Source organism: Microcaecilia unicolor, chromosome 13, assembly GCF_901765095.1.
Source record: "Microcaecilia unicolor chromosome 13, aMicUni1.1, whole genome shotgun sequence".
Classification (NCBI taxonomy): Eukaryota; Metazoa; Chordata; class Amphibia; order Gymnophiona; family Siphonopidae; genus Microcaecilia; species Microcaecilia unicolor.
The window spans coordinates 36,914,925-36,929,696 of record NC_044043.1 but is presented as its reverse complement, the minus strand read 5'-3'; the positions used below and the strand labels follow the sequence as shown (position 1 = coordinate 36,929,696).

At 39.4% G+C, this 14,772-nt stretch overlaps 1 protein-coding gene across 5 annotated transcripts in view; it reads left to right on the top strand.

Annotated features, from left to right (window-relative positions):
* Positions 1-14,772, top strand: part of GTF2I (general transcription factor IIi) — a 263,654-nt gene that overhangs the window by 174,912 nt on the left and 73,970 nt on the right. For all 5 annotated transcript variants that reach the window (XM_030186158.1, XM_030186159.1, XM_030186155.1 and 2 more), the window contains exons 17-21: positions 5,718-5,789; positions 6,850-7,033; positions 7,430-7,488; positions 7,736-7,807; positions 11,336-11,519. In XM_030186158.1, the coding sequence (XP_030042018.1) occupies positions 5,718-5,789; positions 6,850-7,033; positions 7,430-7,488; positions 7,736-7,807; positions 11,336-11,519 (571 nt within the window). The remainder of the gene's footprint in view (positions 1-5,717; positions 5,790-6,849; positions 7,034-7,429; positions 7,489-7,735; positions 7,808-11,335; positions 11,520-14,772) is intronic.

Sequence of the window (14,772 nt, the reverse complement as noted above, 5' to 3'; positions counted from 1 at the left end):
AATGCAGTATTTCGCGTAGAGGTTTATCACTTTCGAATCTTGTCTATCCGAAAATGAATCTAGCTGCTATGTTCTGTGCAGTCTGGAGTATCCTTAAGATCTGTTCTTTGCATCCTGCATATACGGCGTTACAGTAGTCAACATGTGATAGTACCATTGTTTGAATTATGTTACCGAAAGTTTCCCTTGGGAAGACTTGTTTGATCCGTTTGAGTTTCCACATTGCATGGAACATTTTCTTCGTGGTGGCAGAGGCTTGGCTCGCCAGGGTTTGGTTGGTGTCAATAGTTATTCCAAGGATCTTCAGTTTGTCTGATATTGGGAGAGTATGTTCCGGGGTTTTTATGGATGAAATGAGGTTTGTTTTGTGGTGAGAAGAGAGAATAAGCCATTGAGTTTTTTCCAGGTTGAGTTTGAGTTTGAATGCCGATGCCCAGGCATCCATTAAGCTTAACCTAGTCTTTATTGCAACAGTGATTTCTGTTGGATTAGAGTTGAACGATATGTAAATGGTAACATCATCCACATACAGAAAAGGATTAAGATTATGCTTGTATAGGGCATGAGCAAGGGGGATCATCATCAGATTAAATAATATGGGTGAGAGAGGTGAACCAAGGGTACTCCGCAATCGGTACTCCATGATGGTAATATGTTTGAGTTTGCTTTTACTTGCTAAGATCTCGTGGTTAGGAAACCCTTGATCCATTTGAGTATATTCCCTCCTATGCCTATCTTGTCGAGTATTCTTAATAGTATATAGTGGTCAACCATATCGAATGCGCTTGACAAGTCGAATTGCAAGAGGAGTATGTGTTTACCTAATGTGATTTCCTTTTTGAACTTGGCTAGGAGAGTTACCAGGACGGTTTCCGTACTGTGGAGAGGTCTGAAGCCCGACTGTGATTCATGAAGGATTGAGAAATTGTCGATGTATTCAGTAAGTTGTTTAGCTACAATGCTTTCCATCAGTTTGGTTGTAAGTGGGATGGATGCCATAGGTCGGTAGTTGGTGATATCGTTAGTTTTCTTTTTGGTGTATTTTGGTAATGGTGTGAGTAGTATATTACCTTTGTCTTTGGGGAATATGCCATGCTGGAACAAGAAGTTGAGATGGGAGGTAAGTTCAGTGATGAATCAAGTGGGGGGGGGGGGGGTGGTTCATTAGATAATTGGGGCAGGTGTCCAATTGACAGTAGGCTGTAGAGATCTTATTGGTTGCTAGTGCTATTGTTTCTTGTGTGATCTGGGCGAAATTTGTCCAAGTTCGCTCAGCTGGGTATTCTTCTGAGCATGGATCTAGCTCATTAAAGAAGGTATCAAGGTTGGTTTAGTCCTGTGACATATTTTTGCATAGATCGACAATTTTGCCTTTGAAGTAGTTATCATTAACTTTATACCTGGTACGTGCTTAAAACAAGATAATATTAAAAACATTATACCTGGTACTTGCTTAAAAGTACATCTCCAGCTCCTTAGGAAGCACCAGCGAAACAGGAGCTCACTGTCGGGCATACCTAGTAGTTTCGGAGCGTACAGCAGCTAAGTACCAGTTTATTTGCATTATTAAATACAACTAAAAAAGTTTGATAAAGTTTGAATAAAAAGTTGGAATAAAGAGGTTTTTTTGACTCGTAACGATACTCGCCAGCGGATTTACCTCATGAAAAGAAATATTTAAAAGTATACGCTGAGCGAAGTGGTCCACTGAGCTATCAAACAGTGTGAACCGAGTATCTGAAGTCTTTTCCTCGAAACATGTAAAATACCAAGCAGAGAGATTTACTTGCTAGTTTTGAAGTAGTTAGCAAGATCATCTGCTGTTGGGATTCCTGATTTTGTTGAGGACACTGGTTTTGTGTCCAGTAATTTCTCCAGTAGCTTGTAAAACTTTTTCATGTCTTTGTAGTCAGAACTTAGTTCATTATAGTAGTTCCGTTTGGATTTTTTTATTTCATATTTGTATTTTCGATGTGATTCTTTCCATGTGTTTAGATTTTGATCATTTCTGTTTTTTCGCCAGGCTCGTTCGAGTTGTCTGGTTCTAGATTTTAATTGTTTCACATTTTCGTTGAACCATGGGGTCCTGTTTGGTTTGTGAATGTTTTTTTTTCGTAAAGGAGCTAATTCATTTAGAACGGTGATACATCTCGATTCCCAATCTGCAAGATAGTTGATGGAATCAGATGGAATAGACCAATTGTTGTCGTAAATTGATTGCCAAAATGCAGTTGTGTCCACTTTACCTGTGGTTTGGTAAGATTTTTTTTCATCAGTTTTGAGATGCCCATTATTCAGCCAATGTAGTTTCAGATTTAATTTGAAGTGATCTGACCATGGAATTTCCATCCATTTGTGGTCAATGACTTTAATGATTTGGTCTGATTCGAATTTATGGGTTAGCAGGTCAAGTGTGTAGCGGTCTGTAGAATAGGACGCAATTTAGATTGCCGGCTACACTTTTATGTTGCAATCTGACAGAAGCAATTTCTAGTTGAGGTGTGATTGATTCAGCAGTGGTTTCTAAAGTGAGATGGGATCTGTAGATTATGGCAATGCCTCCACCTCGTTTACCTATTCTGGTCCAGTGTGTAATGTTGTATCCTGGAGGGCAAAGGTCCAGTATTATGGGATCTTTTGGTCATTAATCCAGGTTTCGCTGATGAAGAGTAAATCTAAGGTTTCCGATGTGATCCAATCTTTTATAATTTCTGTTTTGTTTACTGTTGAGCTGGCATTTATTTATTTATTTATTCATTTATTGATGTAACCTATTTGAATTGTAAGATATGGATCTTCCATAATGGTGAAAGTGGGAACCTTTATTAGTTGTCGTTTGTATGTCGATTTGGATTTATTAGAGCTTTTTTGTGTTGGTTGTGCAGTTTGTTTGTGGGATAATGTTTTGCTATTGTAAGTTCTGCTGCCGGTTTGGTTGAGGTTGGTGTGTCTGGTAATCCTGACTCGGCTATGGTGTTATAATCATCGAGAGGTGTGGCTAACAGTATTTGGACCAATGTTAAGGAGTAGATTCCTAGGAGTAATTTCATTACGTTCATTCTGGCTCCTTTGTGTAATAGCGAGTGCTTTTGGTTTTGCACTTTCTATGGGGATCCTATGTGATCTGTTGCATGTTAAATGACTTCTAAGGATGAACTCATGGGGGAGAGTGGAGTGTTGTTAGGGGTAATGGTTTTTATGAAGTGAGGTTTATCTGGACTAAGTTCGTGAAGTAAAGAAGGAATGTGTGTGTAAAAGTATGAGAATTATGAAGGAAGAGGGTATTTGAATTTATGGGTGTTTATGATATGGTACCCAGTTATGCTCTGCTTCTTTTTCTTAAGGGTGTATCCATTCCCCAACAGAACCACCATCTCCAGCTCATTGGCATGCAACTAGGGGATAAAACCAAACATTGGTTCATGACCCTAACAAAATTCTGGAGAATGAAAAAGTTGTGTTCAGCTGGGACATCCCCATTCCAAATTTGAAAATAAATAACCAATAAAAAGTTTGGTACATGAAAACCAGAAACAGTGGTAAAGGGCAAAAGATAAGAACAACACTGCTAAAAGAAATATTGGTGCCAACGACCAGTCTTGTACAATGTATGAAGAGAGAGAAGATTCTAAATTGCCAAGCAGAACAGAGACTAAAAAAATATGACAGAACGACAAAATGTGCCAATAGTTCTGTTCAACCTACATAGGTTGGAGAAAGAAATACTACAATTTGAGCTAAAAGTACACCTTAGTAAATAGGGCCCTTGACGTTTTTGCACAAAAGTTTACTACTGCAAAGTTTACTTTTGCAGAGTGACTTTGTGAAAGTTCACTTCACACAACAAATAATACAAAATGCCTGATCGTTGGCTTTTTTTGTACATTTCCAGGCACTTTGCATTCAATTTTGCAAAGTCGCATTGCACTTTAGCACGTAGGCCTCAACGCTGTTCACTTGGGGAGGAGGGGGTCACACAGATCAGGGTTTCCCCATTGGAATCTTATAGTTTTAGGCTTCAGGTTTGGCCTCTAGCAGTCACCATTTGCGGGATGACTTATCCTTCTCTACAGCATCTGCAACCCTAAGAGCCCTGGCCCAGGGAGCAGAGTCCAGCCTAGGAATCAAACCCAGATCTTCTGCATGAGGGCTGGCCCTGTAAGTATGTGTTTACAGCTGTTTATACTAAAGGTTAACAACACATTATTGAAATTTAAGTTTACATGCACAAAGTATTTGTATGGGAAATTTGACTCATTTCAGATCCTAGGGAGAACAATTTTCTAGCAGCTTGCCTAACTTGAGTGGCAGGTATGTGCATAAATTACAACAGTTCTGTAAGGGAAAATATGCATATGTTTTCCCTTTGAAAATCACTCATGGAAAGTACATGCACAGATTTATATCTGTTGTTTTGCATACCCCGTTTTCTCCCATTTATTTGTGTGCATGTTTGTATACTCTACAGAATATGTCTCTAAGTCAATGCCTCTGTCCAGATCAGATAAACTTATGGATATACAGAGTGGAATCAAATTTTTTTTAATCAAATTTTTTTGAAATCAGATTTTTTTTTTTTAATAATTTGTTTTTGTGTACGACACCACACAACAGTTTTTACGAGTACTATCTCTAGGCTGTTGGATTCTGTTAGTCCCTATCTTCTATAAGGACATCCCCTTTCCGTTTGATGTCAGTATAGCCTGAGAGAGTTCCTTGGCAGAATGACTGCATGATTGGCTGGGTTCCCTTCCAGAAGGAGTGGCTAAACTGGCAGCGGCTGACGTCGGTTGTTATAAGACCGCCGCCATATTGTTGATTGCAGAAAGCAGTAAGATCCAGCACCGAATGTGAGGACAGAACTATTACTAAGTATGAGGTCGCTTTATTTGAACTATGTGATAAGACTATGCTGTTTTGGCGCCATGGAAGACGACTAAATTGATTGGACAGCAGGAAAGATAAGTGATCCATACACATTTACAACATTGAGTGTTATAGGGATCACCCAATAAAATTTGAGGAGGTTTTTCAGCCAGTGATGATTAGATAGAGCTCCCTTAGGTTGAGTCTCAACAAAGGAGTATCTATCTGCATTTGAGGCTTTTCCTCCATTCAATTACCACATAAGTTGCTATATGAATAGAGTTCACAGATTTAGATGCAGTTTTAGAATAGGCCATTTCTGTTAATAAAACACCATTTTACCAGCAAATATGCCTTTTAAAATGACCCCCTAAGTGATCAGTATTGACTGCTACTATAGTTTCACAAAACTCGGTATTGTAGCCTAGTGCAGGTTTTCGTGTTATCATCGTTATTGATCCTATTTACAAAGCATTGCTAGCGATTCTGTTGTGGCAAATATGATGAAACTCATTCAATTCCTATGGGCTTTATCGCAATTGCCGCACTGGAATTGCTAGCTCGGCTTTGTAAAAGGAGCCCTATGTATATGGGTATGACTTGAAAATTCCCGGCTTTTGTGTGCCTCTGTTATAACTGTGATCTTAGTCTAACACAGAAGACCACCTATAGATACAAAATGAGAGAAAACAATTAATAAATCTGGCCAAGGCTTTTATGAGTGAACAGAACATTTTCTAGTTATGTTCTTCCTCCATAGCAGCTGGTATGATTTTGAACTACTTTTTGGAAGCAGTTACACTACCAAAATTAGAAACCGCAGGCTTATCTTCTTTGGTTCTCTTTTCCAGTAAAAGAAGAGTGGTATGCCAGAATCACGAAATTAAGAAAGATGGTGGATCAACTGTACTGTAAAAAATTTGGTAAGTGCACACTTATTATATGGGTTACATTCCATTTCTGAATAAAAAGTTTTTTTTTCAAATCATCTTTTGACTAAGGAATTGCATTTTACAGAAATATAAATATCAGTAAGACTTAAAGTTGTAAATTATTTAATTGAGTAATTTTTAATTAAAGAAAAAATTGTTTATTCCTGTTTCTTAGGATTTGAATGTTTGGTTTCCCTTTTTTTTGTTTTTTAAGCAGAGGCTGCATTCTGAATGGAATTTGACATTGTGTTCTTTATCATAAAGCCTATGTCAGAAGATCAGTAGAAATCAACAGAGAACTTAAATTTTGGATATTGTAATTTCAAGTTTTAAAGTTCTAGATTGTCATTTATGATGGCTTATGTAATTTGCGGGGTTTCCCAAGGCTTTTTGGGTGCAAAATATAGAAAGAGTGGCAACAGAGAAGAACATCTATTTAACTAAAATTGCATATGAAAACACATAGTACAAAACTAGATGCAATGGTGTATGTATCTATTTAGTTCTGAGTTTTGTAACTCCTTACTATTTATATTCATTTTTCAGTCGATCAAACATTGGTGTTTTTTTTTTTTTCAATTAATGCTGTTTATCAGTGACTGAGAATTGCAATAAATTTTATAAAACTCTTTTTTGCCACTTCCCAACTCTTGTTCCTGAAACAATGTGGCTGAGACACTCCCTTATTTGGCAAGACTGAGCCCCTAAACATCACTCTTGTGCAAACTGGGGGACAGAGTTGTCACCGTTCTATTCCCTTTTTTTTCTCAGCTAAGATACCTCACCTCATAGGAGCCAGCTCTGTGGTTGCTTGAGCACCCCCAATATTTAACAAACTGCTGGACTGTGTCCAGGGAGAGGTAATGTCCATTGGGTTTAGCACCCCCAATAATTTTGAAAAGTTGGCTGCTATGCCTCATCTCCACTATGTATGGGGATTCAAACCTTCAAACATTGATGGTGTTGGTGGTGGATTTATTTGGCTGAGTCACTTCAAAGGCTTAAAACTTTGGGAAGTTCTTTTCTGTTGAATGTCTTTATTTTCTTCTAGCTGAAGCCATGGGAAAAACCGAGCCCATGGTTGTGCCCTACCAGAAATTTGAGGCCCATCCTAACGACTTGTATGTAGAGGGACTGCCTGAAAACATTCCATTCAGAAGCCCGTCTTGGTATGGAATTCCTAGGTTGGAGAAAATTATTCAAATGGGGAACAGAATCAAATTTGTAATCAAAAGGTAAGTTGGCAATTCTTGCTGCTTCATAAACTGAGAGTAAACCAGAGATTATTTTCTATGAAAAAAATATGCATATATTTATTTGCAGTTTGGAAAATGTATATTGCTTGAGCTTGTGGGGATAAAATTAAATGAACAGTAAGCAGGGGATGTAAGATGTAATAGATTAAGTAGCATTTTCAATGAATCCTGAACCTGGATTTTTCTTTCTGCATTCTTTAGTTTTCTCTAGCCTAAAATTAGTAAACAAGAATCTGTTAAAACCTGGCCTTTTTTTTTTTTTAACTGTAGCTTAGGGTAAGAGTAAATATATGCAAAGTTCATATTGATATACTCAAGTCACACTGGCATAAGTATAATGGATGGTTTTGAAGAGTAAATCATTGTTAATTACAGGCCAGAGCTGCTCACTCGGAGTCAACCAGAGGTTTTTCAACCAAAGCCAAATACAGGAGGTAAGACAGTACTTCAAATAGTCTAGTTAGGCCTACACTTCAAAGCAAAATATTTACTTTATGAATATTTTATCCACATGAAAGCTGTGTAAAATTGAAATATTATCCTTTCAGCATTTTGACTCATTTGAAGACTTTAGCACAGCCTTGATACAGCTTGCGTTCTTTTTTTTTTTCTTTCTTGGATGTAAATGTATTTGATTTTTAAAATAAAATATCTTAAAGATTGTAATTTATATATTTTTAGTCAAAGAAGACTGGAATGTCAGGATTACAAAATTACGAAAGCAGGTAGAAGAAATATTTAATTCTAAATTTGGTAAGTTAGTACTAGAACTTTCTATTCTGTACCATTTGACTAACAGATTTGAGGATGAACCAACTAGCCGAGAATTTCCTTCCCCCCCCCCCCCCCCCCCCCCACTCAACATGCACACAAGATCTTGCCAACTAGGGCATCCTTTTACTAAGCTGCAGGAAAAAGGGCCCTGTGGTAGCGGTGGTGGCCATTTTTCCTGCATGCCAGTACCCTTTTTACCGCAGCGGGTAAAAAGCCCCCCAAAATGGCCACATGGTAAGATAACTCTTACCATGTGGCAGGGAGCACTTACTGCCACCCATTGAGGTGGCGGTAAGGGCTCCCGCAGTAACCATTAGCTGGTCTATTTTTCAACATTGAGGCATTGGATTTCAGTGTGACTATTTTTCTTAATGTCCCAGTGACTTCAAGAAGAGTGGGAGGTACACTGGGTCGAAGTTGGCTACATACAACCACAAATCGTGGTGTGTTTCAGGCCCAAATACAACATCCCTAGCTGCATTTCCTGTCAGACGTTGACACCTAGGGGTCCTCATGACTCTCAACTGCAGAAGGAGAATCTATTCAGTTCCATTAAGTGCATCAGAGGCATCAACCCCCAAGGACCCTGGAGCGGATGCATTGATATCCCTTAATATCGCACGCTGATAAGGCCATTGGGACTGGCTATCATTCAAGTACTGCTTGGTGCAAATGAAGAATTTTGCTGTACCTACACTGAGGATTTACAATATCATATGAATGAGAAAAAAAACATCAGTACTGATCTTCATAAGTGCGCAATACTAGGAGCAAGGAGATTAAGGCGATTGCCATTTTCCCCGTCCCCCCACAAGTATCCCCACAGAGAGGATCAATTACCATGTGGCAGGGAGCTTGTTAACTAATTAACTTACGCACATTATTATGGAATATTCTTTGATTTCAATTAGGAAATCTTGGTACAATAAATAGAATCCCGGAGTGAGTGCCTTCTTATATTCAGGACACATCTTGCAGTTTACAAGTATTGTCTAAATTGAAAGGTGTTGAAGAACCTTGAACCGGTGGTGGGAGGCAGGGCTGGTGGTTGGGAGGCGAGGATAGTGCTGGGCAGACTTATACGGTCTGTGCCAGAGCCGGTGGTGGGAGGTGGGGCTGGTGGTTGGGAGGCAGGGATAGTGCTGGGCAGACTTATACAGTCTGTGCCCTGAAGAGGACAGGTACAAATCAAGGTAGGGTATACACAAAAAGCAGCACGTATGAGTTTATCTTGTTCGGCAGACTGGATGGACCGTGCAGGTCTTTTTCTGCCGTCATCTACTATGTTACTTTATGAATATCTCAAGATGAAGACCTTTCCATGATTAATGAATTAATTTATTTATTTGTATTTTGCTCACACCTTTTCAGTAATATCTCAAGGTGAGTTATATTGAAGTGCACTAGGTATTTCCTTGTCCCTGGAGGGCTCACAATCTAAGTTTGTACCTGAGGCAATGGAGGGTTAAGTGACTTGCCCAAGATCACAAGAAGCAGCAGTGGGATTTGAACTGGCCACCTCTGGATGTCAAGAATAGTGCTGTAACCACTAGGCCACTCCTCCACTATTTGAAGGCATAAAAGCAGAGAAATTCTGTGAATTTTTTTATGCCCTTCTCTCTGTTTGTATTGACGAAAAATTGTTTTTGGTTTGTGAGCAGCACTAAGGGGTCTTTTTACCATGCTGCGGTAGAAAGTGGCCTTTGCACACCCTAACACGTTTTTCCTGCATACTACAGTCATGTTTACCACAGCAGTAAAATGGCCAATTTTCCTTTAGTTTTTTCTTTCAGTTAATGGCCATGAGCTAATGTTGCCATTAGCATAAGGCCATTAAAATAATTAGCATGTGAGTACTTACCAACACCTTCTTTGGAGGTGGTAAGGGCTCACGTGCTAATCCTGCATTAATCAATTTGCACGTGGTAAAACCCACTCTCTCCCCCCCACCCCCACCCCCAACACACCAGCTTCATGGAAAAAATGTATATTTTTAACCAGTGCGTTTTTTATAGCAAAAAAGGTGCTGGTACTCAAATGCTAGGCATCCTTCAGGGGTGGGGTGGTAACTGAGGGACCCACGCCACATTAGCCAGACCCCCTGCAACCAGTAACAGAATCTATGGCAAGGCAGAATTGGTGTGTAGAACCTGAGCTCTTTCATTAAAACTTGGGGACCATGGGTTAATTTTAGCAGACAATGGAAAAGGTGCCAGTACTCAGTACCCCAAGTACCCCCTCAAAAAAAGCCCTGTTTTTAACACAAAATTTGCACACGCAAATTCAAAAATGACTGCAAGACACCTGAGCATTATCATTTGCCACAGCTTAGTAACAGATTCCCTAAAAGAACGATTGAGGGTGAATGAACACTACCAGCATGTCTGCCCCGTTAGTTGCCAATTGGGCATCTAAACATACAGCCAATGATTTTTGTTGGTGTCTTATTGTTCTTGTACCTCTACTGCTGAAGAGGTAATGACAAACAATTGAACTTCAGGGAGCAATTTTGGATATACCAGTTTAACATTGTTTCACTTGCGGGCTTGAACACAAAACTTGAATAGATATCATTTCATCACATTTTACGGTTTCAATAAACTGGCTAGCTTGTATTGACCCATGACTTTATGGATGATGCTGATGCCATATCCCGGCTGTGAGTTCCCTGACGCAGTTTGCGAAACAGGTTATCATGCCAGCTTACCCTACAGCATTCAGCAATGCATTCTTCTCTAAAGACAAGTAAAATTGTATGATAAGACAACCATGTGATATATGTTGGTGAAATATTTACAAAGTCAAACAAAAAGAAGGAGCAAACCTCACATGAATGTGAACAACATGCAAAAAAAAAAGTGGGGTAGATCCAAGGAGGATATCAAGTGGTTTGTATTGGAAAATCAGCTTAAAAAACAACCCGACATGGCCGTGTTTCGGCCCAAAGGGCCTGCCTCAGGGGTCTGGTGAATCTCTGATCTTGTAACAGAAATGCTCAACAACGAGATTGCTGTTCAGGTTCTGCTACAAGATCAGACATTCACCAGACCCCTGATATCCTCCTTGGAACTACCTCACTTTTTAATGCTTGGTGAAATATTTACCACTTAAATTTTAAGACTGCACCTTTAGCTCATTTGATTTCATAAATATTTTGGACTGAAAATGAAATAATTACAGTGAAGTCTGTGCAATAGTGGTACAGTATTTATTTTCACCTTTTTGATGGTCCATGAACATTCTTTTTTTTTTTTTTTCTTAATTTGTGGTGAGGACTGCTCTGGACCCTTATTGGGGAAATGTAGCAGTATATAAGAAATGGATTAGGTTAGATTATTTTGTTGACTGTTGCATTCATGGCCACTATTTGGTGTTCTGAAATTTTGATGTGTTAGAAAAATGAGTCATTGTATTGAGATAAATTATTGAAATTAGTGTAGCAAGACCAAAAGGTATTTTCTTGTGCTCCAATTCATAGAATATAAGTTGCATTATTTCTGTTTTCAGCACAAGCTTTGGGACTTACAGAACCTGTGAAGGTGCCCTATCCTGTATTTGAATCAAATCCTGAGTTTCTGTATGTGGAAGGTTTGCCAGAAGGAATCCCATTCCGGAGCCCCACGTGGTTTGGAATTCCACGATTAGAAAGGATTGTCCGTGGAAATGCCAAAATTAAGTTTGTTGTTAAAAAGTATGTTTTCTCTTAAATAATAATTTTAGACTTTTTTCTGTGATTCAGCTCAAATGGAGATGATCCAGTTTATCATAAATCCTATTAATTACAGCTTGGTGATCAGGGGTGAAATCCCAGTCTCAGAATACTTACCATGAACTGCAGCAAACAAGGATTCAATCAGGGACATTTGCAACTAGTTCTAGCCATCCAAATGTCAGGATTTGGAAGACTAGAACTTAGCTGAACTGAATTTTGATCTTGATACCCCTCTTCATTTTAAAAATTCCTATAATAGTTACTAAATCTGCTGTGACCTTATTTTGCCATATTGTTAGACATTTAGGGCCAAATTCTATTTGTGTTGCCTAAAAAAATTGGCCCCAAAGGCAAATTCTGTAAACCAGGCGCAATTTACAGAATACACCTAAATCCGTCCATGTGACGAGTTTAAGCACAGTCAGTTGTGCCAAAAAGCTGGTGTAAATGCCTATGCTTAACTTTAACAATTTAAGGGCACTTCTCTACTAAAATATAGACTCAAAAACAATGTGTGTAGTAGAGGATCAAAAAAGTACAATATGTTGCAATAATTATAGCGGGTAAGTCTCATATATACTTAACGGCTGGTATTACGATTAAAGATGAGGTGAAACGCTCCCCCTTGACAAAGCAAGAATTGCGAAACAGGCTACCTGTCGGGGTTCGAGAGCACACCCGTTTGAGATAAAGTCAAGATAAGTAACACATTGCCTGAATTTTTTATACAATATCAAGAATAAAAGAGTGAAAGTGAAAAATTAAGGTATTGGTAGGTTGGGGGTAAAAGTCGATGATTACAATATCGATACGGCAAGAGGTTCACCAAGGGAGTGAAGTGATACCAGCCGTTAAGTATATATGAGACTTACCCGCTATAATTATTGCAACATATTGTACTTTTTTGATCCTCTACTACACACATTGTTTTTATGCTTAACTTTAGGCATGGAGTGGGTTATTCGCCCTGTGCCTAACGTAAATTATTAGAATGCCCACAACCCGCCCATGCTCCTCCCATAGTCCCACCCCCTTTTGTGAACCGCAAAGTAGAATTTATGTGGACTTTGTTATAGAATACTGGGAAAAAGGCCCGTTTCTGTAACCAATGAAACGGGCGCTAGGCAGGCAATCCCCCACCGTCCCTCGGTGTTCCACAGTCTGCCCTCCCTCTGTTTTCAACCCCCCTGCCCCCGCATTACGGCCCCGTGGACCCCCATTCTGCAACCCTTGTCGACCACCCCTTCCCGCCGAAAACCGCCCCACGCCGCCGTTGTCGACTACCTGTGCTGACGGAGGACCCAAACCCCCGACAGCCGAAGTGCTGTTCTGCCCTCCGTGGATCTTCTCTTCAAGTTTCTGTGTGTGCGTCTGACGTCAGACGTTCTGTCTGACGTTCTGTCGCACGCACAGAAACTTGAAGAGAAGATCATTGAGGAGCTAACGCCGCGAAGGGCAGAACAGGACTTCGGCTGTCGGGGTTTTGAGTTCCCCATCAGCACAGGTAGTCGACAATGGCGGCGGGGGGCGGTTTTCGGCGGGAAGGGGGGGGGTCGCGGAAGGGTCCAGGGGGCCATAACGCGGGGGTGACAGCTGATTCCGAGGCAGGGTGAGGAGTACTCCTCCCCTTGCCTCTGAATCAGCTGTCACTGACGTCACTGACGTCAGTGCGTGCCTGCCTAGCAGACCACCTCTGAGGGAGGCACGGCCCCAGGCACATTCGAACGTTGGAGGTGAGAATTATTATATAGGATGCTTAGTGAGTAGCGCATATAAATTCTAATTATTGCCAATTAGTGCTGATAATTACTTGTTACCATCCAATTTTCGGCGCTAATTGGCTTGTTAACCAGTTGAGTTGCCCGCGCAAATCAGAATTCACCCAGATTTGCATGCACAACTGCATTTATATATGCAGAACTCGAGGGTTAATTTCACTCTGACACTTCTCACGGTATTCAGTTCAGCTTACAACAATTTTGTTAATTTTGTTTTGGAAAAGAAATTGGCTAAATACCTTGTGTAACTATTCAGTGGTACATGTTTCATAATTATTTTTAAAATACACTAACATAAGTTTCTTTACTAATAATGTTTCATTCAAACTATAATGAATACTGTCTTGTTTTAAAAAATGAAAGGGGCTTGGCTTTTTGCAAAATCTGTATAGGTTGTGATACTGTTTCTCGTTAAAAAAAAAAAAAAGAAACAAAAAAAGCAAAAAGGCCAACAAGAAAATTATTGATGCATGTGAGTTTCAAGGCCTCTGAATCCTTGTCTTTAGAAATACAAAAAAATACTAAAGCACCATTATTTTCTGGCCCTTTAAAAGGTGTCACAACCAGAAAGGCTCCAGATTTTCCAGGACCAATATGGTTACTAGAAAGCTATGCTAAAGATCATGTAAAACTGAGCCTGTGTTTATTTATTTATTTATGTTCCTTGTATGTCACTATGTGAAAATAACCTTACAGTGACTTTTCAGTCAAAAATGTAATTTGCAGTGGAGTGGAAGGTTCTATAATGATTCTTTTTGGATCTGTCATCAGACATTGATGACTGTGTTTTTTAGTAAATTTTCCAGAAAGTATCATTAAATCCTGATTCATTTGACTGTGTATCATGCACGAAAGTACATCAAAGGTCTTAACCTTTATACTGTGATATTTTTTACCAGATGGTCCCTTTTGGGGCCAGTTCTTTTTAAGTAAGATTTAGAAAAAAAGGGTAGAGAGAAGTAACCTTGTATAATTTTTACAAAAAACATGTAAAATATTTGCTTTATTTTGGAGGTTCAGCATGCAGTACTTCTCAGTCCTGTCCTGGAGGCACATCTAGCCAGTCAGGATTTCTGGATTACCACAATGAATATGCTTGAGAGATATCTGCATACAGTGGATTTCCAATATGTTCAAACATATTTCATGCATATGAATTGTGATAATCCAGACAACCTGACTGGTTTAGCTGTTCCTGCAGGAGTCGGTTGAAAAGCATTTCTGTAGTAGGGTTCTCTCTCGTGTATTTGTTACTTACGGCGTACCATGTGAAAGCGTATTTATTCTGATATTTCTTTCACTGATGGTATACTGTAGCAGGGCAACTAAGCATTAAGCCAGTTTGACACCTGAGAGGTCACATAACTTGAGTAATCACCCAGAAAATGATCCCATAATTCCTGGAGCTGAATGTTTCAGGGCTCTTGATGGCAATATAATCAGTTCTTTACATT